Source organism: Silene latifolia, chromosome 6, assembly GCF_048544455.1.
Source record: "Silene latifolia isolate original U9 population chromosome 6, ASM4854445v1, whole genome shotgun sequence".
NCBI classification, from domain to species: Eukaryota; Viridiplantae; Streptophyta; class Magnoliopsida; order Caryophyllales; family Caryophyllaceae; genus Silene; species Silene latifolia.
Genome location: NC_133531.1, coordinates 17732060 through 17758365, shown reverse-complemented (window position 1 = coordinate 17758365; position 26306 = coordinate 17732060). Strand labels below are relative to the sequence as shown.

Sequence of the window (26306 nt, the reverse complement as noted above, 5' to 3'; positions counted from 1 at the left end):
TTTTTGATAGCATTTAGATAATTAGAATGTCTGTTACACAGATATACTATTAGGCCCATTTTAAGTTTAAGACGAGTATTGTGTACGAGTATTGTGTTCGGTTATTTGTATACTTTTATTTTATGGGATAAAGCCATGTTGTGGTAACCGGTCAATCGAAATAATTATACTCTAAAATCTAAATATCCAAAATAAAATAGGTACATGAGCAATCGGGATGAAGAGAATATATTGTTTTTTTACTTTTTTGTATTTAATTATTTAAGAAGTACTATTTCTGGGTTTTAAATTTATCTCGGAAAATAACAAAAGAATTTAGACGATGTGAAGGTTCAATTGGGTCGTTTGCAGCCTAAGACTTCAGCCTGTTTTATGGGTCGATGTCAAATTGTCCAATGGGTTAACCCGAAATTGCTAACCTCTACTTCAAAATTGTACTCCTTAATCTGTCGTGATTTAGGGAGACGACCATGTTTCAATTTATGTGAGGAAAATATTGCAAATTTAAGCAATTACAAATCAGTATTTTCATCTCTCAATGAACTCTCAAACTCCGAAAAGTTGGAATTTTATGTTTAAACTCGTTAATTGCACAAACTTTTTTGTTTGATCAAGATTTACATAAACGAAAATATAAAAGCACATGAAATAAAAGTTGTTCACTACAAGTATTGAGACGATGACCTCAAATTTAGTAATACTACCGAATACCAACGACAAAGTCTAATGCTAACAAAGTTTATAGTTCATACAATTTTACTTGACATGCCGATTTGCTAAAACTGCTTGGTCTAGGTAAACGACTTTCGTACATGCAGCAGGGATTACAGGGTCAGCGACCGGCTAGAAGGCGTGGTTCTCGTCCCGTTCAGCAGAATCAACAAACTTTGCCTATGATGCAGCAACAGATGCTTCCAAGAGGGCGTGTTTCCGAATACCCACCTGGCTGTAACATATCTGAGGTCCCAATTCCTGAAGCTATGCTTCCAACATATGACATGGTGGCATGCCTTTACATGATACTGGAATGGCGCAGCCTGTCCCGATTACTGCTTTAGCAATTACATTGGCTAACCCATCTCCAGAACATCAGCGAACGATGCTGGGAGAAAGCTTGTACCCACTAATGGACATCATAGAGCATGAGAATGCAGCGAAGGTGACAGGTATGCCTCTTGAGATGGACCAGCCAGAAGTTTTGCACTTGCTCGAATCCCTAGATGCTTTAAAGACCAAAGTTTCTGAAGCAATATGTCCACTATTTGTATGAGTTGTTATGGATCCAAATTCACTTACTCCTATCTTATACTCGTGTTTTCCCGTTGTTAGGAAAATGCATCCTCATCCAAATTCCAAAAGCCAGAACATAGTAAAAGCACCTAGCACGTGAATCACTCAAACAAGATGTGAAACTCCAAATCTTCATTTGAAGCTCAGATTCGAAAACAAAAATCAAATATTTATGGTTTCTCTATGAGATTTCTTTTAGCATGTCACAATTGGTAGCTAGAAAAATCAAGCAACAAAGTCGGATCAGTTGTACCAATGTTATACTACAAGCCTAGAACAATACGCTGGGAATAGTACAAATTAGGAACGAATAGCAATTGACATATTTCGGGTAGGTTGACTAACAGCCAGAGGTTCTTCCCAAACACCACTGGTAAGATAAACATTCGCTCATTCAAGGGAAAAACCTCAAATCACGTGCTCCACATCCTTTGGACCACACCAAACTCTCCGAATACATTTCTAGTTGTAAATAACGGCTTATAATACCTTCACACTCCTGCACTTCACAACTAGCTATATTATACGACTCATTCTGAATAATAAAATAGCCACCGTCACTCTCACAAAAGAAAACCTTTTCTTTTGAACCATCGTACTTCTTGAACAAATTATAACCATCTAAACTTGATTGCCCGGAGAACCATAGAGTCCATGGATTGTTTTTCTTGTCCTGTTCCAGCACCCATATACTGGAAGCTACCTCAGAAATTCTAAAAATCGCTAGTGATTCCCCAAGAAGAAACAAATGCCTAAATGATCCGCTTTCTTCCCAACTAGATGGCAGTTCCGAAAAGGTGGGTTCTTCCGTATCAAAGTCAAAGGAACCAAGATGAGTAAATGGATTCCTATCTTTATCAATATTCCCAAGCCAATATGCCACTTCTTTCAAAGAAACAGCGGTCGATACAGAAAAAAATGGCTGAGACATCTCAATAGTGTTCGGAAAACTAATATATTATCCAACATTTCTATAAGTCCATTGTTGATCACGAAGTGTATACACGGCAACATACATTTGTCTAGGCTTTTCACCCACACCCTTTCCCGATGCAATCGCAACGACTTTATAATCGTTACTAGCAGGAGCATAACACATATTCACAATCCTTGAGCCAAGACGAGGGAAATGGACAAGCGGGAATTACAAATGATTTACGAATACAAGGGTTCCACAATCTCAATTCATTCCGGTAAGAAGGATAATCATCAGTTCTACTAACAAGGATCAACCCATTACAACTACCGATTTTAGTGTACGAATACAAATCAGATCTCCTCAAAATGTGGCCCGTTTCTTCATGACGAACTATCAACAAACACTTTGTCCCCCGATATTCACGGTAAACCAAACAATCGAGGGCAAATAATGATGAACAATCGAGGGATAATAATGATTTATTATTATTCCCAAAATTGGGGATTTGGGAAAGTTGAAAATGGATGTGAATAAAATTAGGATCATCAATAATAGAGCACAAAGTTTTACATACGCACCTTAATTTTAATAGGGTTTTCGCTGGCAATTTCACGAGAATCTCAAACCAAATTTCCAGTGGCAATAACTTGAATGCTGAAATTTGGGTCAATTGCTTTTTACTACTGGATGAATTTTGGGGGTTCGGCATCATTTGTAACCTAATTTTTCCAGGAATGAGGGAATTCGATTTTCGATTGAACGGAGGATCACACGTTTATAACCTAATTTTTAAGCAACAAAAATCCTCCGGCATTTGATTTTTTTTTTTTGGTTACCCAAGGGAACACCCGGATAGTGGATACCCTGCAAACCCGGGGACTAAGTAAGTCATCAAGGTTGCCCTTGATGGCAGGTGACAGGTGGATACCGCATCACTCCCGTGCAGGGAGTCGAACCCGGGACCTCTCAATTCGTTGGCATTTGATTTTTTCTATTTTATAATTGGGGATATTTTTTTCGCCTTGGACGAACCCTAATGGTTTTTTTTTTTATCGTAGACTGACTAGACTCACACTGGACCAATGTTAATAACTAGTCTCGTCCAGAACGGATATATCCGTTTTACCATTGTATTCAAACAGTATGACTTGTTTATTACAGAGGAATTTTTACAAATATATTAATTTTTAAGATATACGAATTGTTATTATATACTTCGTATGCAACTAAGCTAAGAAAAATATTCAAATAAATCGCCCAAAGGAAGTCTTATTTACCATACAAGCAAGATTTGTTGTGCTTCTTTGGGAGTCCTCAATCTTTGAGGAAGATTAACATCCCTCCTTTTTTTTTTTTTTACTTTGAGACGGTTTTAACTTTTAAGCAAGACCAATCTCGCTTTAGCTTAAGATTTTTCTGTGTTTTTTTTTTTGCTAAGTTGTTATTATATGTATACGTGAATCTAAAACAAAATTTGGAAAAGAATCATGTAAATAGCTTGCTGATGATATAAACAGCTTTTTAAGTTAGCATATTTTCCGCCATTTTTCTATTTTGTTATCAATTTCCTCATTAAAACGGACATATCCATCTTGAGCAATAAAACGGGCCGATTAAATTGATCAGACAAAATGTAGATGAAAGCGGGTTTATGGTAGTCTGGTACGCGATAGTTATCCAATATCCAACAGTTGACTCATGTCTTCCTGTTCCCCAAAAAGCCGAAACAAGTTTCAAAGTTATATCCAGAACTCCCATTGTTACCTTTGCCTTTACCTGCTAGATGAAGTAGTAGCAATGCTGTGTCAAGCCAAACAGTTTAGGTAACTACGGAGGCTTCAAAAGCAACTCGTCTTTCGCGTCCTATCGTTGCAGGTCAACCAATCGGATAATGGATCAATGAAACAGAAAGCAAAACCTTTGGCCGAGTTACAGAACCTCTGAGCCTTACCAGTTTTCGAGATCATGTTATAAGTTCTATCCATTTACGTTTTGATTGCCAATTTGTATGGAAATGTCGAATTCACCTGATTTGCACAAGGAGTGAAGGAATCACAGTAGAATTGATCAATAATAATACTAATAGGATTTTGAACATCTTCCATTATCACATTTTCGAACTTTATCGCCTTTGCGTAACCTGATCCTCCCTGCATTAAGTGAAAAAGGTCAACTGAATTTATGAACTACAGCCTTAAATATAAGGACAAAACAATACAGTATTGTAGACTTGTAGTACCTGCCAACTCTTAATCCTTAGGCCATTGGTAGTATTTCTCATAAAGGCGCCATTAATTTAGGACGATGTTTAATTGTTTTGTACAAAATCTGCAGCATTATTCTTCCCTATCACCATACTGTACTTAACTGCTCAGCAAGACATTAAAAAATACAATCTAGTACTAGAGAATAGATTACATGTCTGAATTCTCTTACTCTCGCTTTTTACGGAGGACTAATCTTTGCTCTCTTTGAAAAATGAAAAAGACGTGATAAATAATTAAAAATCGTCAACATATAAGTAATGGAGGTTCATCTAGGTCAACCAAACATCTCACAGTCAAGAAGGTAAGCGGTGTTAAAATTCAAGGGGGATGGTTTAGAACCAACAGCAATTAAACGAAGAAAATACGCAAAATCTATCACATCAGCACAATTAAATATTCAGTAATGGTTTTAACATCGGTAGTTGTTTAATTTTGAAAATGAGTGAACAATTCTATTAGAAATCAATACTCAGGGAGGGTGTAGAAATAATTGGAGAAAGAAATTCTCTTATTCATGGGAAGGACCTCAAATCACGAGCTCCATATCCTTTGAACAACACCAAGCTCTCCAAATACGTTTCCAGTTTTAAATGAGAGCTCATATATCTTTTGAACGGCTGCACTTGGTCACTAGCTATATTATAAGCCTTGTTCCCGCAAAATAAATAGCCACCATCATTCTCACAATAGAACACCTTTTCAAAATTACCATAGCACAACTTGAATACTTCATAACCATCCTCACTTGATTTCCCTGAAAACCATAGTGTCCATGGCCCCTTTTGGTTGTCCTGCTCTACCACCCATATGCTGGAAGTTACTTCAGAAATACTGAAAACGGTTAGCAACCCCCCAAGAAGAAAAAGAAACCTTAAGGAGCCTCTTTCTTCGCAAGTAAATGGCATTTCCAAAAGGGTTAATGTTTCCTGATCAAAGTCGAATGAACCAAGATGAGTAAATGCAAGCCTTTGGTTATCATTATTTCCAAGCCAGTGTGCTGCGCCTCGAAAGAAAACAGCAGTTGATACAAAATTAAACATCCAAAACATACTAACATTATTGTTCAGAGTACCGACATTGAGGGGGTCATTTCTAACGGTCCATTGTTGATTAGTGAGAGTATAAACTGCGAAATAAATTTTTTCATCCTTTACTCCTTGACTATTATCAAATCCAAACGCAACCACTTTATAATCCTTGCTATCACGGGCAAACCCGAACAAATACCAACTATTGTATAGCAAAGGTGTTAGAACACATTGGGTTGATGATGCCAAGTCCTTTTGTTATTTGATTGTTTGTTCTTAGTTGAAATGATTAGTAATTGAAGCAATCAAATGGACTTTCAACAATGATTCAAGATGATCAAGCTAATCAAGGAAGTCAAGACAATGATATTTTCCAAGTCTTAGTCGAAAAATGTAAGAGTCAGTGTAACATTCTCATTTAAGTCAAGTAATGACAAAACCATGTAACAGTACGTTGTACTGTGGTTTCTGGTACTATCATACGGAGGAGGAATTTCGACCAAATGTTTTTAAGTGTCAAAACTTTGCAAACTTTAAACCTTAAACATTTGAATTTTCAAAAGCTTGAAAATAATCTGAAATTTTGGAGTCACAAGCCCACTTGACTAAGCCTCTAGATTTGTGCAAACACCTTTTACTAAAATGGCAAAGAAGACTTGTCAAACTTCTAAAGTAAGAAAAGCCTTTTGCCATTTCGGTAAATTGTCACATGTTGAGTGTAGTAGCTTAAGTTTTCTGATTTCTTAAGCCCCAAGCCTATAGTCTAACACTTACCATCACTCAAAGCTATCATTTTAATATTGGATTTAATTTTTCTAAGTTGTACTTACCTAAGACTAAATCCACTATAAATAGAGTGTCTTAGTCACATTTATTTCTTAAGACTTCCAAAGCATTTATTGTAAAAACCTTGCAAATCATTTGTGCATTTAAAGCTTTGTTCTTCAAGTGTTTGCAAAACGTTTTTCTGATTTTAAGTCTTCAAAATTGTTTTCGAAAAAGGCTGTAAAACCTACAAGTATCAGTTCGCTGTACTGTGACATAATGAGTTTGTTCCATGATTCTCGTGTTAGATCTTCATTGTGATCTTTATGTTCATTTAGTGAACTTTTGAGATTCAAGATTCTGTAACACCTTGAGATAGAACCCATAAACTCTTGAAGCGGAGTAGCTTTAAGTTTGAGTGCAACCGGAGTAGGTTGGCGAGTTATTTTCATTGTAAGGGGTTTAGTAAGTTTGAGTAAATTTCTAAACAAGCAATAAAATAACGGTTGGACGTAGGCCTCGGAGTAGAGGCTGAACCAATTTTTAAAATGTCGTTTGTTTGTTCATTTACTTTTACGTTCTTCCACTTTGCTATTTCTCGCATGTACCTAATCAAGTTCTGTGTCACAGTCACCTATACTGTGACAGTTCGTGATGCTGAAAATCCCATACCCTCGAGGGCTACCAATAATCTATTACTCTTATTATTTTCAGAATTGAATTGGGCATGCATGTGAGCGAAATCAAGGTTATCAATAATAGAGCACCAAGATGTACATACGCACCTGAATTTTAATAGTGTTTTCGCGGGTAATGTTGACAAAATATGAGTCCAAACTTCGGGTGGTAAGTACTTGGAATCTGAAGTATAGGGCAATTCCGATGAAGTTGTGGAATTCTTGATGCTCTTCATTATATTGTAAGGTTTGATAAGAGTACCAAATGAATTGCATGCAGTTCAATTGATTTCCAGGTGGAACAATACACTTATTTATACTAGTCGTTGCAAGATCCTGGATTCCTAGTGATAAGTAGACTAAAAAATTGGGGGATATGGACTCGCCCCAAGTTTTTGAGATTACTTTTTTTTTTATGTGTTTTCCATGATCATTCGGGTCAGCTTGAAGAAGAGAAGATCAACTAATTGTTTATACGTTATAACCTAATTTTTACGCAACTGACTCCTCACCGCGTAGGACTTTCAAATCCCTAAGCAATTAGCTTTACAAAGGTGATATATGACTCAATTTTTTTTAAAAAAAAAAAAAATTAATTTACTTGTCTTCAACAAAAATTCGTGTATGACAAGAAATGTGACCACACCCAAATCAGTTAGTTACGTTCAGTATAGGTATGTCTTAAAGTAGGTTTTAGTGTTGTAACGATAAAATCACTTTTATAAAGCAATCACAATTTAGACCGTTGATTTCATAAAGAGTTTGTAAAGCCTCCACTTTCCTTCCTCGCCGCCTAATCTTGCCTACCTTCCCCTAATTTGCTGAGTTGGCAGTCATGCAGCCCTTTGTTTGACACCTCACCTCCCTCTTGTCTCCCTGCCACCGTTAAATTCACCTTTGCCTTCCTCTAAACTTCCCCTGTTCAAACCTTTTCTCCTTTGTTCCTCTGTTTCTTAACTCTGTTTTTAATCAAATATGGCTTCTTCCTCTAAACCTAACCTTTGTCGATCTGGTGTAGGTCTTAAATTGCCCCTATATCTTTGTGCGGATTTCACTGGTGTTGATTTTTCGAAAGCTCTAATTGCCAAGATTCTTGATCAACGCTTTTTGGATGTGTTCCGTCTATATGATCAGATTTCTCAACACTGGCATCTTCAAGGCTCTGTTACAATTCGTGCTATGAAGCCTTATTACATTTTCGAGTTTTCTTCAGCTGTTGATTTAGCCTACTTCCGTCTGCGACAAACTGTGAACATTGAAGGAAGTTTGTTTGTATTTCGTCCGGTTTCACCTTCCACTGTTCCTGATAACTTGCTCTTTCATGTTGTTCCTCTTTGGATACGGGTGCACCATCTTCCTCTTCAGTTCCTGAGTCCCTCGGTTGCTGCTTTTCTTCTCTCCCATGTGGGAGATATTTGCGAGGAAGAGTCATATCCATCGCTCCTTCCACCTCGGAGTTTTGTCCGGGTTAAAGTTTGGGTGGACCTTTCCAAACCACTGATTCCTGGTTGTTATCTTTCTCTTAATGATAGAGAGCACCTTTGGATTGGATTCTCCTACGAAGGAGTTTTCCGATTCTGCAAAACTTGTGGTCTTTTGGGCCATCGTGTGTCCTTTTGTCCATCTGGTAGGGTTCTTGGTGCTCGTGGTATTCAAGCTCGCTTGAATGAGCTTGCAGCTCGTGGACTGGAAGTGTTACATGGCCCTCCTGGGTCGTCTTTTTATACTCCTGAAATTTTTGGACTTCCACCTCGTATCCACTTTTTAAATTCGGATGTTCATACACTCTCTTCTGAGGACCCTGTTCTTGTGGATTCCGGTGGAGGATCACCGGTGTTTCCTTTTTCGTCTTCCTCCTCAGATGATGATGATCATGGCATGGACTATCATTATCCTCCTGAGACTTGTGTCCATGAGGACGAGTCTCGTGAGGTCTTGCTTGAAAATTTCCCTGTCATTCGTGGTTCGGTTGTGCCGGGTCCTTTTTCGCCTACTGTTTCTCCTTTTCCTGTGCCTGGCCATTCTCGTGGTGGCCTTTCCTCGTTTGAGGTGGGAGGCCCATCACATGGTGGTGTACCTTCTCGCTTTAGGGAGGTATCCCCCGCTTTTCGCATGAGTGTGCCTGAGGAGGAGGTGGATGCAACTCTTGAACTTGGCCTCGCTGAACCGTCCACTCCTCCTCGTTCTCTGGATGTTAGTTGCCTTTTTCGTCCCCCTGCTAGTTCCTCTAATACTCGTCACATTGCTTTGGACTCTCTTGGACGGTCGGTGAGATTTGTTTTTAAAAGAAAGGTAGGGATTGGTTTTAACTTTTACAGCCGAACTCGTTTTAAGCATACTCGCAAAATGAGTTATATGGATTTGGCTGTAGATACGGACTATGAACCAATGCCTGTTGAGTTACTGTTGGGTTCCTTATCTGCTGAGCCTTTCCTTTTTAGGCCACCGGATTTGACGTGCTCTGTTTCTGTTTTGCGGCCTAAACGGTCTTTTTCTTGCTCTTCTTCAACGGTTCTTGATGAACCTGTGTCAAAGAAACCACGTATGGAACAAGGTGGTCCTTTTCTTTCTTGGGACGGACCATTACTAACGCTTGTTCCTTTTTCTTTGTCCAGAGGTGATGCTGTGGTTCCTGTTTTTGGTCTGGTGGCGGACCATAATTCGCCACCCGTTTACCCATGAAGATCTTTTGTTGGAATTGTAGGGGGCTAGGATCGACGGATGATCCTACAATTCCTTTTCTACATAGAAGTGTCCACCAATATCATCCGTCTATTTTGTTTCTTCAAGAAACTATGACTACCTTTGACTCGGCTTCGTATAAGACTTCTCATCTGGGTCTGCCTAATTGTTGCGGTGTTGATTCAGTTGGACGTAGTGGCGGCCTCCTTTTGCGATGGGATACCTCTCTACTTTTAACAACCTTATATATAGAACCTCATTTTATCTTATGTAAATTAGTAATCCCTATGGCTCCTTGTACAAATAATGTATTATATATTATTTTTATATATGGTGAAGCTCGGTTTGAATACCGCCAATCTTTATGGGATCGTATTACTTCTAAGGTTTTGAATCTTTCTCCTTTACTTCTCTTAGGCGATTTCAATCAGATTGAATTGTTTGCTGATAAGTTTGGCGGTTCAGTTTCCATTCGGGGTCAAGGTGATTTCACGTCTTGGAAAATTAGGAATAGTCTTATGGATGTTCCTTTTTTTAGACCCCGGTTTACTTGGATGAATAGTCAGTTTGATGGTAATTTTATAATGGAACGACTGGACCGTGCCTATGCTACTCAGGATTGGTTTGCTCTTTTCCCGTATACTTCAATTTTACATCTTCCTATTCTTGTCTCGGATCATGCTCCTATAATCCTTTCTTTATGCCCGGATTCTAAACCACGTAAAAGACCGTATCGTATTGATAACTGGTGCTTGTCTTATCCTGAGGTCCGTGAATTGGTTTTACAAGTTTGGGCAACCCCTTTCTTTGGTTCTGCGATGTTTGTAGTTTCCCGTAAACTTGCTACAGCTCGACGTGCAATCCTCCAATGGGTAATCAATCATCGTATATCTCACGGGATTAACTGGTCGGAAATAGAAGCTGATTTGGATTTAACTGCTACCCATATAGTGGACAACAATTCTGCGTCTGAGTTTCTACAGCTTCGCTTTTCTCGCTTACATTTGCTTCGAAATCAGAGACAATATTGGGTTCAACGATCCAAGGTCAAGAGTGAGATTTTAGATGGGTTTCCTACACGCTTTCTTTATAATCGAGTGAAACAGCGATCAACAAAACATCGTATCATTACCCTTCGATCTGCTGATAATGTATGGTTGGAATCCCCCAGTGATATTAGTGATGAGATTGTTAATTACTTCAAGCTTTTGCTCACTTCTACTACCGCTTTGGATCCTGCCTATCGTGTGGACTCTCTACATTCTTGTTTTGCTGGTTTATCTTTTTCCCGGTTAGGACCCACTGAATGTTCGATACTGCAAGAGTCTTTCAAGGAAGCTGAGGTTATGAATGCTCTCCGTGGTATGGATGCATCAAAATCCCCAGGCCCGGATGGCATTACACCTCTTTTTTTTCACACTTTTTGGCCACAGATAGGCCATTTAGTGACCTCGGCAGTTCTTCGGTTTCTTAATTCGGGTGTCATGCTAAAGGAGTGGAACAATACCATCATTGTTCTAATACCAAAGACTGCTAAACCGGAGTGTGTCTCGCAATTTCGACCTATTAGTCTATGCAATGTCATCTATCGGTTGGCTTCCAAGTGTATGGCTAACCGTCTCAGGCTGGTAATTCCTTCCATTATTTCTGAATCTCAACAAGCTTTTGTTCCTGGCCGTCTCATGGCTGATGGATGCCTTATTGCTCATGAGATAATGCACTATGTTAACAAAGCTAAACATGGAACAAACTGTTATTCTGTAATCAAGCTAGATATGCATAAGGCTTTTGATCGGGTATCCTGGAATTTTCTAATGTCAGCCTTGGACTTCTTTGGTTTTCCAATTTCCTGGCGAAATCTCATTTGGGAGTGCATCTCCACTGTGAAATATAGTATCATGATTAATGGCGAACCTTCCCCTTCTTTCCATCCTTCTTGTGGATTACGCCAAGGGGATCCTCTATCACCCTATTTATTTATCATGTGTATGGAAATTATTTCTCGTCAACTTCAGGCAGCTGAGTCCCGGCATCAACTTTTTGGCCTTAAGATTTCTCGGTATGCTCCACCTCTTTCGCACTTGTTTTATGCTGATGACGCTTTTATCTGCTGTAAGGCAACGCCGCCTTCTTTTGAGTCTATTCGGGATATTTTCCATGATTTTGAAGCTGCCTCAGGTCAAATGATTAATCTTCAAAAGTCTTTTATTAAGTTTAGTCCGAATTCGCCAGCTGATTTCAAGTCTCATATGACATCTATTTTGCGTATGAGAATTGCTGATTCCTTTGGCACTTACTTGGGTGTTCCGGTGGATCTTCCTAAATGTAAGAAGAATGCTTTTCATGAATTACTGGATAAGATTACTACACGAATTTCGTCATGGGCATCTCTTCATTTATCGCAGCCTAGCAAGTTGGTTATCATTAACTCTATCTTAATTGGTTCGTTGGTCCATATTCTTGCTGCTGTTCCTCTACCACTTTCAGTCTCTAAAAAACTTGTCTCCTTAATTGCGGCCTTCTGGTGGAGTAAAAATTCTTCTCAAAGATCAATTCATTGGCTCTCTCAGTCACACTTACATACACCACAGGATTTGGGAGGTCTTGGTATCAAATCAGTGACTATTCTTAGTCAGGCTTATCTCTTGAAGAATTTTTGGCGCATTCATCATCATCCTACTGGTATTCTTGCCAAATATCTCACACCCAAGTATCAAAAAGATTTCCCTATTCCTCCTCCTAAATCTAGGGTTTCACAGCCATCGTTTGTATGGCAAGGGCTTTGTAAAGTTGCAACGCGCTGCTCTGATGCCATGGCATGGAAGGTTGGTAATGGCCATTCTATTAATATTCGCACAAGTCCTTGGGTACAAGGAAAGTGCCCAGGTGTTCGACAGGACCCAAGTCCTCTTTCTCTTACACTTTCTGATTTGATTTTGGAGAATGGCTCATGGAGGACACCTCTTATCTTTCGGGTTTTCGATGCTCCCACTGCTAAGGCCATATTGGCCATGGAACCACCTCAAATTGAAATTGATGATTATCTGTATTGGAAATACACTGAGGATGGTGCATATAATATCCAATCGGGTTACAAATATCTTCTACCTAAGCTCTCGCCACGCCCACGACATTTATCTGTCTTCCCATGGAAATTGATTTGGCTCGTTCCGTTTTCAAAGAAATTTCCTCTTTTTATTTGGCGCCTAGCTCATCACATTATTCCAACTAAGACTGTTCTAGCCCATCGAGGTTTAAGCATTGGTACTTCCTGTCCGTTATGTCAGACGGGTACGGAGACTCCTGAACATCTGTTTCGTTCATGTGATGTAATCCAGCATGTCTGGAGGGCCTCGTTGCTTGGAATTAGATCTATGGCTAATTCCACTGTCTCTTTCAGTAAGTGGCTGGCTGATCATCTGCTGTATCTCCATCGTTCTTCTTCGACAGGGTTTGATGATTTACTGTACTTCTTTTGCGTCTTACGCTCCATTTGGCTCACTCGGAATTCCATTGTTTTTGACAATGCTACTCTTGAGCCTGTACGTATACTTCGTCTGGCAGAAACCTTGCACCAGTCCCATTTAAGTTTATCTTCTCTCCGTCTTGAAGAGTTTCAATCACGACGATTTTCCAATCTGGCAGGTAGGTCTCCAACATTTTCGCGTGCTACGATCTCTTACAAGATCTCTATTTGCAGGAGTTCCTTTCAGAATGGATATGTGGCTACTGTTGTATCTGATACTTGCTTACCTAAGGTCTTCTACTTGCGTGCTTCCTCTCTTTTCGCGGCGCATTCTCATGCATTGCACCAGGTCATGAAGACTCAGGATGTTTCGTCTACTGACATTGCTTTTATCGTTTCATCGCCAAAATTATCTTCAGTTCTGGCATCTCAAATGCCAGTTCCAATCGATGTGCGTCATTCCCTGTCTGGAATTCGCACTTTTCTTCGTTCCCGACGTAACTGGTCGGTTAGTTTAGCTACTGGTTAGTTTCTTGTTGTAGTGGCATTGGGTTCAGACTCTTCTGTTTTCTGTTTAATTTCCTTTAATATAATGGTTTACTTTTGTCGAAAAAAAAAAATGCCAATCAATATACAACTCGATTTCTTATGTGTGAATGTGTGATGGCTTGTCCATTTCATAGGTTCTACCTATGAAATCACTTTCATTAAGCAATCACAATTTAGACGGTCGATTTCATTAAGATTTTCTAAAGCTCCAAATGCTACTTGATAATTTATATACCTTTTTTTTTTGTCTGTTCGTTTTTATGTGTGGTAGCTTGTCTATTTTTCATTTCATTTGGAAAAATTCCTTTCAGAATTGCTAATGACATCTCACAATCGAGACTTTACAAAGGCAAAGGTGTTAAATTTCGAGTGAGATAGTTCACCGCCTTTGTGTCCTACCAGCTCAAATCCAGACTATAAATCGATTTGTTCAAATAAATGAAGACATGCTTCTCCTGTCAGAACCAGCGTATGTTAATAACCAAATTGTATCGGGTGTCAGGTCGGACAAGGTCGGTTTTGGATTGTTAATTTTCCGGGTCTCCTCGGGTTTTGGGCAAGTCAAGTCGGATCGGGTGAAGTTTGCCAACACTAGGTATCAAGCATGAATAATTCTGGTAATAAGCTTTGTCCCTACCATAACTCTCTACCCATCAATCTCACTATATACACATACAAGACCGTCTCTGAGAATTTCGAGGCAAATCACTGAAACATAAACTACAGACAGAGCTTCACAAAAATGTTTCGCACTGGTCAATTTTTTGGCTGAAGAACAATGAACTATGAGGACGAATAATCTGGCAACCTAGTGCTGTTACGTTCATCAATATTCAATTATTGCGCATCAAAGGTTAGGAAAATCCCTACTCACCAGAAAAGGCCAGAACATCATAGCAAATGCCCCTCGCAAATGAATCACTCATACGCAAGATGTGAAACTCCAAATAATCTTTTGCAGCATATGTATTATGTAGCAGACGCTCAAAGTGGGAATAAGAAATTAAGCGATTAACAATCTTGAAAAATATAAGGAAAATAGAGATAAAGAAAGAAAAAGTACCTAATGTATTTCTCAACTTAAACTCATATCTGCAGAATTGATAATTCAAGGGATTGTTGGATTAAAAATTGAAGGGACCGCGGTACATTACATGTAGCAGCGGAAGACGGAAACGCGGTCCTCCTGAGACCTATTGCATTTAAAAACTTGTAAAATTGAGTAAAGGGACACATACTTTATGTGTAGACAATAAATTGGTCTAACCCCGAAAATACGGAGTCTCTAGTGTATCCACACCGGTAAATAAACTAACGTTCTCAACCCTTGAGACAACCTCGGAATATAGAGAAACACTTTTCTCACTTGTATGTATGAGAGTAGAAGAGAATGGAACTTCTTGTCTTGTTATTATTTTTCAAAGGCAACATGCCTTGCTATTTATAGCCCAACAAAACGTAGGCAACAAGTTACGATTAGGTTGATTACAATCATGAGTCATTAACTTTATCCATGAAGAGTATTTGATCACGCAACATTACTTCATGTTTATCAAAAGGCTATAAACGGCTTCATGTTTATCAAATGGCTTTATGTTTATCAAGCCACGTTGCTTAATTATCTCCCGCCGGTCTCTCATACAAATGTCTTTCCGATATTAACTATATTTCCGTGTTAGCGGACAATATAAAAATATGTCATCTAGGTTATTTAATTTATTATCTCATAACAAATTAAATTACCTTAAACGTTAAATATTAAACCGTAAGTGTGTGACCACATAGGTTCATCGCTAAACCGGTAATAATTAATCTCATTAATTATTAATCGAGGTTGGCGTCTAACAACACTCCCCGACGGCCGGATAACATGAATACCAATATTCACTGTACTTCACTGTACTCGAACCTGGTAAAGGATATCGTATTTATTTCCTCCGTCGTTCCAACTCCGGATCGTCCTAGGGTATGGTTTGACTGTCAAACCCCACGAGACGACCACTATGTTACATGTCAATCATTATTGGTCAAGAATGACTTTAAGAAACTCCTTTCTTAAAACATTCGTATGCCCCAACCAAGGTCTTTATATGACCAATAAGATTAATGACAACATAGAGTTCAAACTCATTACCCTGAGTTGACGGATTCCATCTTGACTCGCCACTAATTACATAGGTACTTAATTATACCCAATGACCATTCAACTAGCATTTTTACACACTAGGTGTCCCAGATCTAAGTAAAATAAGTAGTCTATTAACTACAATGATGATCTCAGGTCAAAGGATAAAGTATACAACTATTCCTTAAGAGAATTTCCACATTAACAAAGCATAGGTAATAATAACCATTTGGGAAATCTCACCGTTGGTCGGTTCAATAATCATATCTCCATATGCATTATCTATATTATAACTTAATGAATGAGATCCATTAATACTCATATCATGAGTACCGTTATCAATATATTGGTCTATCCGGATTATCATAGTCCCATTCTGATAATCACATGACCAAGAACACTTTTAGACTAAACTCTATAATACTCGACTCTCATTATCATAATCTCCATTATGATGTCAAATATACTTTTAATCAAGGACTTATCATCGTATTAATACCATAATGAGATAATAAGAAAATGCCATCTAATTATTAATCTCCATTAATAATTACATTGTATGAAATATGTTCAAAATGTTACATAACTAACGATTGCTCTGGGGCACAATTCTAACAATCTCCCACTTGACCTAGAGCCAATCGGTCATGAACCTTAATCCTATATTCCACTTGTGCTTGCCAAACTCCTTTGATCCAAGCGCTTTAGTGAGAGGATCTGCAACGTTTTCTTTCCCTTCCACCTTTTGAATTTGAACGTCTCCACGTTCAATTATTTCTCTAATCAGGTGAAATTTCCGAAGAACGTGTTTGGATCGTTGGTGTGATCTTGACTCCTTTGCTTGTGCAATAGCTCCCGTATTGTCACACATTAGAGGAACACCTTCCTCCACAGAGGAACAACACCAAGTTCATTAAGAACTTTTTATCCAAACGGCTTCTTTAGCAAAGATCACATGCGGCTATGTACTCTGCTTGATTCTTCGAGTCGCTCATCGTACCTTGTTTGGAACTCCTCCAACTCACAAACTCCACCATTCAAGGTGAAAACATAACCGTGAGGTAGACTTGCTATCATCTTTATCCGATGCAAAGCTAGCATCAGTATAGCCAAACACTTTTAGCTCACAATCTCCAAAAATGAGGAATTGGTCCTTAGTCCTTCTCATATACTTAAGGATGGTTTTCACCACTTTCCAATGTTCCTCACCAGGATTTCGCTGATACCTACTCGCTATTCCTAGCGCGTAGGCCACATCAGGCCTTGTACATGTCATGGTATACATGATAGCTCCCACTGCATTCGCATATGGGACTCTGCTCATGCGTTCTATTTCCTCTGGGGTTTTAGGACTATCCTCCCTAGAAACAGATATACCAGTACCTATTGGCAGATAGCCTCTTTTAGAGTTATCCATGCGATATCTCCTTAAGATAGCATCAATGTACAAAGATTGGGAGAGCCCTAGCAGCTTACATGATCTATCTCTATAGATTCTTATTCCAAGAATATAAGCCGCTTCTCCCATATCCTTCATGGAGAATTGTTCAGATAGCCAAATCTTTGTCTTTTGCATGGCTGGCACATCATTTCCTATTAGCAATATGTCATCCACATATAGCACTAGGAAAATTACTATACTCCCACTAGCCTTTTTGTATACACATGGCTCCTCTTCACATCGCACAAAATCAAAACTTTTGATTGTCGTGTGAAAGCGAATATTCCAACTACGAGAAGCTTGCTTTAACCCATAAATGGATCGCTGCAACTTACATACTTTATTATGAGCAGATGGTAATGTGAAACCCTCAGGTTGAGTCATATAGACTTCTTCCTTAAGCTCTCCATTAAGAAAAGCTGTTTTCACATCCATTTGCCATATCTCATAATCATAGTATGCAGCTATGGCCAATAGAATCCGAATAGATTTGAGCATTGCTACGGGAGAAAAAGTTTCCTCATAATCAATACCTTCCTTTTGATTATATCCCTTAGCAACAAGACGGGCTTTATAGGTTTCAACCTTCCCATCCGCTCCAATCTTTTTCTTGAAAACCCATTTGCATCCAATAGGTTTAACGTCCTTAGAGCAATCAACCAAATCCCATACTTTGTTGATTCTCATGGACTCCATTTCGGATTCCATAGCCTCAAGCCATTTCTCATGGTCTGGACATGTCATAGCCTCTTTGAAACACTTAGGATCGTCATTAACAACTGAGATATCATCCATATGATCATCGTCATTCTGCACCATAAGATTCAATCGATCTGGTGCCCGACGTTCCCTAGTGGATCTTCTAAGAGGTTCATGTACAACTTGATCCTCTTGTTGCCTAGGTTCTTGAACTGGTTCATTAGCCACGTTATTTATCTCAACACTTGAGCTTGGAACCCTTGGAGGCAACTTTAATATATCAAGTAAAGGCTGCTCAACTTGCATCTCATGCTTTTGAGCTAATGCTGATTCGTTGGTATCTCGAATCTCATCAAGATCAATTTCTACACCATGGCTTCCTTTTTCAAGGAATTCCTTTTCCAAAAAGGTTGCAGTTCTGGCCACAAACACTTTGTGTTCAAAAGGGTGATAAAAATAGTACCCCATTGTCTCCTTAGGATAACCAACAAACCTGCACTTGTCAGACGTTGCATCAAGCTTGTCTGACTGCAGTCGTTTAACATAAACCGGACAACCCCAAACCTTCAAATGTTTCAGGTTGGGCATACGTCCTTTCCATATCTCATATGGAGTTTTAGCAACTGCCTTAGTGGGAACTTTATTCAGTAAATATGCAGCAGTTTCTAAAGCATATCCCCACAAGAAGATTGGAAGATCGGTGAACCCCATCATGGATCGTACCATATCTAATAAGGTTCGATTTCTCCTTTCAGAAACACCATTGTGTTGCGGCGTTCCCGGAGAAGTCCATTGTGACAAGATCCCATCTTGTCTCAGATAATCAACAAACTCATCACTGAGGTACTCACCACCACGGTCAGATCTCAATGCTTTGATGTTCTTACCAGTCTGTTTCTCAACTTCACTACGAAAATTTTTGAACATCTCAAAAGATTCTGACTTATGTCTCATTAGATATATAAATCCAAATCTTGACATATCGTCTGTGAAGGTGATAAAGTAAGAATATCCACCTTTAGCTTGAACTTTCATAGGTCCACATACATCACTGTGTATAAGTCCTAAAAGTTCACTGGCTCTCTCTCCAGTTCCAGAAAAAGGAGATTTGGTCATCTTTCCTTTGAGACAAGATTCACAAATTTCATATGATTGATAATCATACTGTCCAAGGCAACCAGCCTTGTGTAATTTGTTTACTCTTTTCTCACCAATATGACCAAGCCTACAATGCCAAAGATAACTTTGATTTTCTTGATTATTTCTCTTCCTCTTTTGGCCAGAAATAGTCATGATAGGACAAGTTGTCAATTCAGGTAAGATATACAGACCATGTTGTAAATAACAATGTACATATAATTCATTACCATGAAATACAGAACATTGATTATTATCAAAAGTTGTTCGAAAACCACACTTGTCTAAAGACGAAATGGAAATTACATTCGATACAAACTTAGGAACATAATAACAACTTTTTAACAACATTGTCTTGCCCGTAGGCATTACAAGAGAAATTTCTCCTACAATATGGCGCAGAACATGTGCTCCATTCCCAACTTGTAGGGTGACTTCTCCCTTCTTCAACCATCTACTGATCTTTAAACCCTGCAACATATTGCAGATGTTAAAACTACTACCGGTATCCAATACCCATTTAGTAGTATCAGTAATTGCTAAAGAAATCATGAAAACATTATTCACGAATATCTCACCTTGTTTCTTGCCCTTCAGAGTAGCTTTGTACTCCGGACAATCTCTCTTCCAATGACCTTTCTTTTTACAGAAGAAACATTCAGTATCCGCCTGGTCAAGCTGCACCTTCTAACCCTTGGATTTGTTCACAACATCCTTGGGTGCAAGTGGATTTTTCTTAGACCGTTTCTTGCCTTTCCACTTGCTCTTAGAAGAGCTCCCAACCAAGTTCACAGAACCAGATACATTCACCTTCCCAGATGTGATTTGTTTTTCAAAATCGATCAACAGATTGAGCAATTCATGAAGATCACAATCCATCTTGTTCATATTAAAATTAACAATGAACGGTGAATAAGTATCATTAAGAGATTGCAAGATCAAATCTTGCGATAACTCTTTACCAAGAGTGCATCCATGCTTCTCAAGCTGTTCTATCAGATCAATCATCTTTAGAACATGGAGACCCACTGGCTCCTTAGATTTCAGTTTAGACTCAAACAAGGACTTAGATAACTGGTACCTTGCAGTCCTACTCTGAGACCCATACATCTTCTTAAGATGTTCAATAATCTGTGGTGGATTCATGTCATTATGTTGTCTCTGCAAATCAGCAGTCATGGAGGCCAAAATAATGCACTTTGCAGTAGTACTTTGCTCCAAGTACTTAGCATATGTATCTAATACATTTGCATCATCTTCTCCCTCACGGGGTGCTACCTTAGCAGGTTTATCGATCACATCGATTAGCTTTTCATGCATGAGAACAATTCTCAGGTTACGGTACCAATCATCAAAATTGTTACTGCCCAGCTTAGCATCAAGTATGCCACGCAGTGTTATAACAGTCATTTTGAGAAATCTTATTCTGAAAGAAAACAATCCAAATAAGAACATAATCATACATCATTATGATATGGACTTCATCAAAATGATACATAAAAATTTTAAAACATGCATGAGCCCCCTGGTTGTCAGGTCGTTTCTCATCATAATTAAAATTCATCTGATTTTATCTTATAAAATCATTTCAGGCTCTACACTACATAGTCCCCTGGTTGTCAGGTCGTACCTATCAGTGTAGTTGAGTTTATCCACTCTAGTGACAGAAAATTAATAAATGTCATACCCTCTGGGTTGTCCAGACTAAAAGTACAAGATTAGTTAACTTTTCTTCACCCCCGTATCATCTACAATAGACAATATTATTATATCTCCGAACTACAAGCCCCCTGGTTGTCAGGTCGTTTCTTGTAAACAAAATAAAATAATTTTATTGTCTACCTGAGTGGCAACCTTTGACAAAATATCTAATATTTTATCAATTAAAACCCAATAATATTTAATTGGTCAAGTTTTTATGTCACTTAAACAATTTAAGTAACTCAAGTGCTTATATCGTATATAAACATTAACAACTATATCTAATATAATCGTTAATCAAATAGCTATAAATAGCCATCATATAACTCCTGCGGTTACATCTCATGTAACTAAACATGCCAATACATAGTATGTCATATATAATGCAATCTTATCATCAAAAGCTTAATGATTGAAGAAATTAATGGCCATGCAATTTTAATCAATGTTCCACGTAATATTATCACACTTGAACCTTGAAAAACAAAGCTCAATGATAATAGCGAGAACCATTCTCGCGTATAAACAAGATCGGTCAAACTTACAGACCCAAATTTATAATGCAAAATTGGCTCTGATACCAATTGAAGGGACCGCAGTACATTACATGTAGCAGCGGAAGACGGAAACGCGGTCCTCCTGAGACTTATTGCATTTAAAAACTTGTAAAATTGAGTAAAGGGACACATACTTTATGTGTAGACAATAAATTGGTCTAACCCCGAAAATACGGAGTCTCTAGTGTATCCACACCGGTAAATAAACTAACGTTCTCAACCCTTGAGACAACCTCGGAATATAGAGAAACACTTTTCTCACTTGTATGTATGAGAGTAGAAGAGAATGGAACTTCTTGTCTTGTTATTATTTTTCAAAGGCAACATGCCTTGCTATTTATAGCCCAACAAAACGTAGGCAACAAGTTACGATTAGGTTGATTACAATCATGAGTCATTAACTTTATCCATGAAGAGTATTTGATCACGCAACATTACTTCATGTTTATCAAAAGGCTATAAACGGCTTCATGTTTATCAAATGGCTTTATGTTTATCAAGCCACGTTGCTTAATTATCTCCCGCCGGTCTCTCATACAAATGTCTTTCCGATATTAACTATATTTCCGTGTTAGCGGACAATATAAAAATATGTCATCTAGGTTATTTAATTTATTATCTCATAACAAATTAAATTACCTTAAACGTTAAATATTAAACCGTAAGTGTGTGACCACATAGGTTCATCGCTAAACCGGTAATAATTAATCTCATTAATTATTAATCGAGGTTGGCGTCTAACAACACTCCCCGACGGCCGGATAACATGAATACCAATATTCACTGTACTTCACTGTACTCGAACCTGGTAAAGGATACTGTATTTATTTCCCTCCGTCGTTCCAACTCCGGATCGTCCTAGGGTATGGTTTGACTGTCAAACCCCACGAGACGACCACTATGTTACATGTCAATCATTATTGGTCAAGAATGACTTTAAGAAACTCCTTTCTTAAAACATTCGTATGCCCTGGCCAAGGTCTTTATATGACCAATAAGATTAATGACAACATAGAGTTCAAACTCATTACCCTGAGTTGACGGATTCCATCTTGACTCGCCACTAATTACATAGGTACTTAATTATACCCAATGACCATTCAACTAGCATTTTTACACACTAGGTGTCCGGTATCTAAGTAAAATAAGTAGTCTATTAACTACAATGATGATCTCAGGTCAAAGGATAAAGTATACAACTATTCCTTAAGAGAATTTCCACATTGACAGTGCATAGGTAATAATAACCATTTGGGAAATCTCACTGTTGGTCAGTTCAATAATCATATCTCCATATGCATTATCTATATTATAACTTAATGAATGAGATCCATTAATACTCATATCATGAGTACCGTTATCAATATATTGGTCTATCCGGATTATCATAGTCCCATTCTGATAATCACATGACCAAGAACACTTTTAGACTAAACTCTATAATACTCGACTCTCATTATCATAATCTCCATTATGATGTCAAATATACCGGTTTAATCAAGGACTTATCATCGTATTAATACCATAATGAGATAATAAGAAAATGCCATCTAATTATTAATCTCCATTAATAATTACATTGTATGAAATATGTTCAAAATGTTACATAACTAACGATTGCTCTGGGGCACAATTCTAACAAAAATAAATTAACTACGACAATATGCAAGTACTAATACGTATCCTTGCAAAAGCCAAGGGACTGCCGGGAAATAAATAAATTACCTACGACCATATGCTAGTAATAAAAAAGTATCCTTACTAATCAAACACAAAAGGGATGAGGAGCCATTGACATAACTATGGTTTTGTTGGCAAGACAATCAGAGTCGTATTAAACACGGGCTTTCCTCAAAGGAAAATAAAAGGGCGTCACCGGGTGACACTAAATTTGGGCGCCACCCTCTCACATGGGGTCGGTGGGGACACCCAATTAAAAATGCATGTGAGAGGGTGACACCCAATTTGAGCGTCACCCGGTGGCTGACTGATCTAACCACTATGACGCGGTCAGATTTTGACAATTTGGTTAGGGCACTGGTGAATAATTTGTCGGAAGTTAAATCAACATGTAAGAAGAAGTACTTGAAGCAGACAAACAAAAACCGACATAAGGAGAGGTGTTTCAATAGAATCGTTAGATCACAAAGGTAATACTCCATCAATGAAAATGTAGCAACAAATGGTTTCGGATTACAATTTTGCAACATATTTCTGAGCACCATCAATAAAATCAGATTTTTATAAGCATACATCATGGAAATCGGAAAGGATGGTAAAAACGGAGATAGAAAGCATAAATTTTACCGTTAACGACACAGGAATTTGTCATATTATTTTCCCATAAAAAATAAAGCCAAGCAGTAACAACTACCTCCCACAACCAAGATAGTTCTCGTCAACCCATTTTGAGTACGACTTGAATATTTTAAAAACATCATAAGTTGAACGTCTTGAAAACCTAAATTGAAAAAGACGAATAAATATCGTCAACCTAAAAAAGCGGTGTTAAAATTCGAGGGGGGTGGTTTATGACCAGTAACAATAAAACGAGAAACATTAAAGCCAAACAACAAGAAGGCCGTAACAATAGATATGGAAAATATATCATATCAGCACAATTAAACAATGATGACTAACATTGATTAATACAAGACCGAGAAAATTGCTGTGAACCTGAGAAACCAAAACATAATTGCCTAAAAAGGAGTAAATGAGTGATCTACTATAGCCTTTACCTTTGTGCTGCGAACACATCAAGACTATGGTCGAAAAACCATCATAAGAGTTGGTACTTATTCATGCAAAAGGAGGCAAATCCTCGGCTCCATCTTCTTTGAGCAACGCCAAACTCTCCGTATAAATTTCGAATTCAACCTGAATACCTCTTATAGATTTGTCATGCTCAAGCACTTGACAACTAGCAAGATTATAGGGCTTCTTCCGACACTTAAGATAGCTACCATCAACACTATTATAATAAAATACCTTTGAAAAACTGCTTTAAGTATGACTTGAATAAATTAAATCCACAATAGGTTGAACCCGTTGAACTTCCTGAAAACCTATACAGTCCACAACTCCACACCCCCTTTCCGTTGTCCTGTTCCAGCGTCCATATGCTGGAACTGACACAAGAAACACAGAATATAGCTAGTGATTCCCTAAGAGGGAACAAAAACCAGAAAGTTTCTCTTTCACCCGAACTCCTGAAGTACTCATGGCAGTTCCAAAAAGTTGAGTTTTTCAACATCAGTCAAGGGAATTGAGCAAGAGGAATTATAGCAACTAACATATTCACGGTTGGTTGACACAGCCAGAGGTTCTTCTCAAAACCATTGAGAAAACAAATAGAGTGGTATTTTCTTATTCATGGGGAAATCCTCAAATCACGGGCCCCGCATGCTCTGGACAACACCAAGCTCTCCGAATACACTTTCAATTCAAAATAAAATCTCATAGATTTTTTCAACTCCCGCACTTGGCCACTAGCTAGATTATAAGTCTGCTTCCCACAAACAAAATAGCCACCATCCCTTTCACAATAGAAAATGTTTTCTCTTGAACACTCATAGTCCTTGAACAATTCATAACCATCCCGACTTGACTGCCCGGAGATTTATAGAGTCCATAGCCTCTTTTTGTTGTCCTGATCTAGCACCCATATATTGGAAGTTACCTCAGAAATACTGAAAAGCGCTAGCGACTCCCGAAGAAGAAACAGACGCAGAAACCTCAAGGAGCCTGTTTCGTCCAGACTAAATGGCAGTTCCAAAAAGGTGATATTTTCCTTATCGAAGTCAAAGGAAGCAACATGAGTTAATACTCTACTATTCTTATTTCAGCGAGTTTCCTGCTGGAACGTCAAATGAGTAGCCAGAACATATCAATCGACAAAGTCAGATCACTCGTACCAATACAGATTAGACTCGGACGGAATGCAAGCTCATTCATTCATATAAGATAGATTTCACAGATGTATCGCAAGTTATCGAGTCAGTGTAAATCTCAAGAATAACCCTATCACATTTATTACAGAGGTGCAGGCAGCAGCATATGTAATAAACAAACGTATACCATAAAACTTAAAAATCATTATCTGCAGAATTTTAGGCGTACAGAAGCAAGGGAATGCCAAGGAACCAAGATGAGTTATTCCACTACTTACTAGTATATCATTATTTCCAAGCCAGTATGCTGCCCCTCGAAAGAAAACAGCAGTTGACAGAGAATGTTCAACCATACTAATAGTAGTAGTGTTGACTGTTAGACCATAGTTGATCGCGGAGTGTATAAACCACAAACTGTATCTTACTAGGCCTTATACCCTGAGTATTTTCAAATGCGATCGCAACCACTTTATAATCCTTACTATCAGGGGAGAAACCTAGCAAATACCTAGTATCGAATAAATAGTTGGGCAGTGGACAAGTAGGAAGTATAAACGGTTTGCGAATTCAAGGGTTCCACAACCTCAATTGGGAACCATGAGAACCATGTTGTAGTACTAAAAGCAACCCATTACAGCTACTTTTAATGTGGTACGAGTAGATATCAGAAATCCAAGAAATACGACTGATATTTTTGAAGAGTTTGAGACTCACGAACAGTCAACCACCAAATATCATCCATAATGTGATCTGAACCCTCAAGGGAAATCAGGGTTATCAATAACTGAGCACCAAAATTTACAAACGCACCTGAATCTTACTAGGCTCTTAGCGGGCAATGTTGCAAAAATCTGTCCAAACTTCGGTTGCCAGGTAGGTAAATTGTGAAATCCGCGGCATTGTTTCCACAGGGGATTGACGATTTGAGGGATTGAAGATCAAGAGTTTTTTGGGATAACTTTGAGAAGTAAAAAGATTATTTTGATCAAGTATCAAAATTTTCAGAAAAAACAATACTGGTATAAGGAACTGGCTGAAAGTTCAAACTAAGACCTGTCAAACTTAAAACCATACAGAATGTCAATCTCAGCAAGCACTTTCGGTTAATGACCA

General features: G+C 38.3%; 2 protein-coding genes across 2 annotated transcripts; one reads left to right on the top strand and one right to left on the bottom strand.

Moving 5' to 3' along the window:
* The first annotated feature begins 812 nt into the window (after positions 1–812).
* On the top strand, positions 813–1270 carry LOC141587670 (polyadenylate-binding protein 2). The gene is made up of 2 exons (XM_074409144.1): positions 813–962; positions 1037–1270. Exons 1-2 carry the CDS (start codon positions 813–815, stop codon positions 1268–1270), a joined length of 384 nt encoding a protein of 127 aa, XP_074265245.1.
* Positions 1271–19274: 18004 nt separating this feature from the next.
* LOC141658635 (uncharacterized) lies at positions 19275–21578 on the bottom strand. Its single transcript, XM_074465542.1, has 2 exons — positions 19624–21578; positions 19275–19516 (listed from the first exon to the last, which is right to left on the bottom strand). The coding sequence occupies exon 1, from the start codon at positions 20504–20506 to the stop codon at positions 19733–19735; it is 774 nt and encodes a 257-aa protein (XP_074321643.1). The 5' UTR covers positions 20507–21578; the 3' UTR covers positions 19275–19516; positions 19624–19732.
* Positions 21579–26306: the final 4728 nt, after the last annotated feature.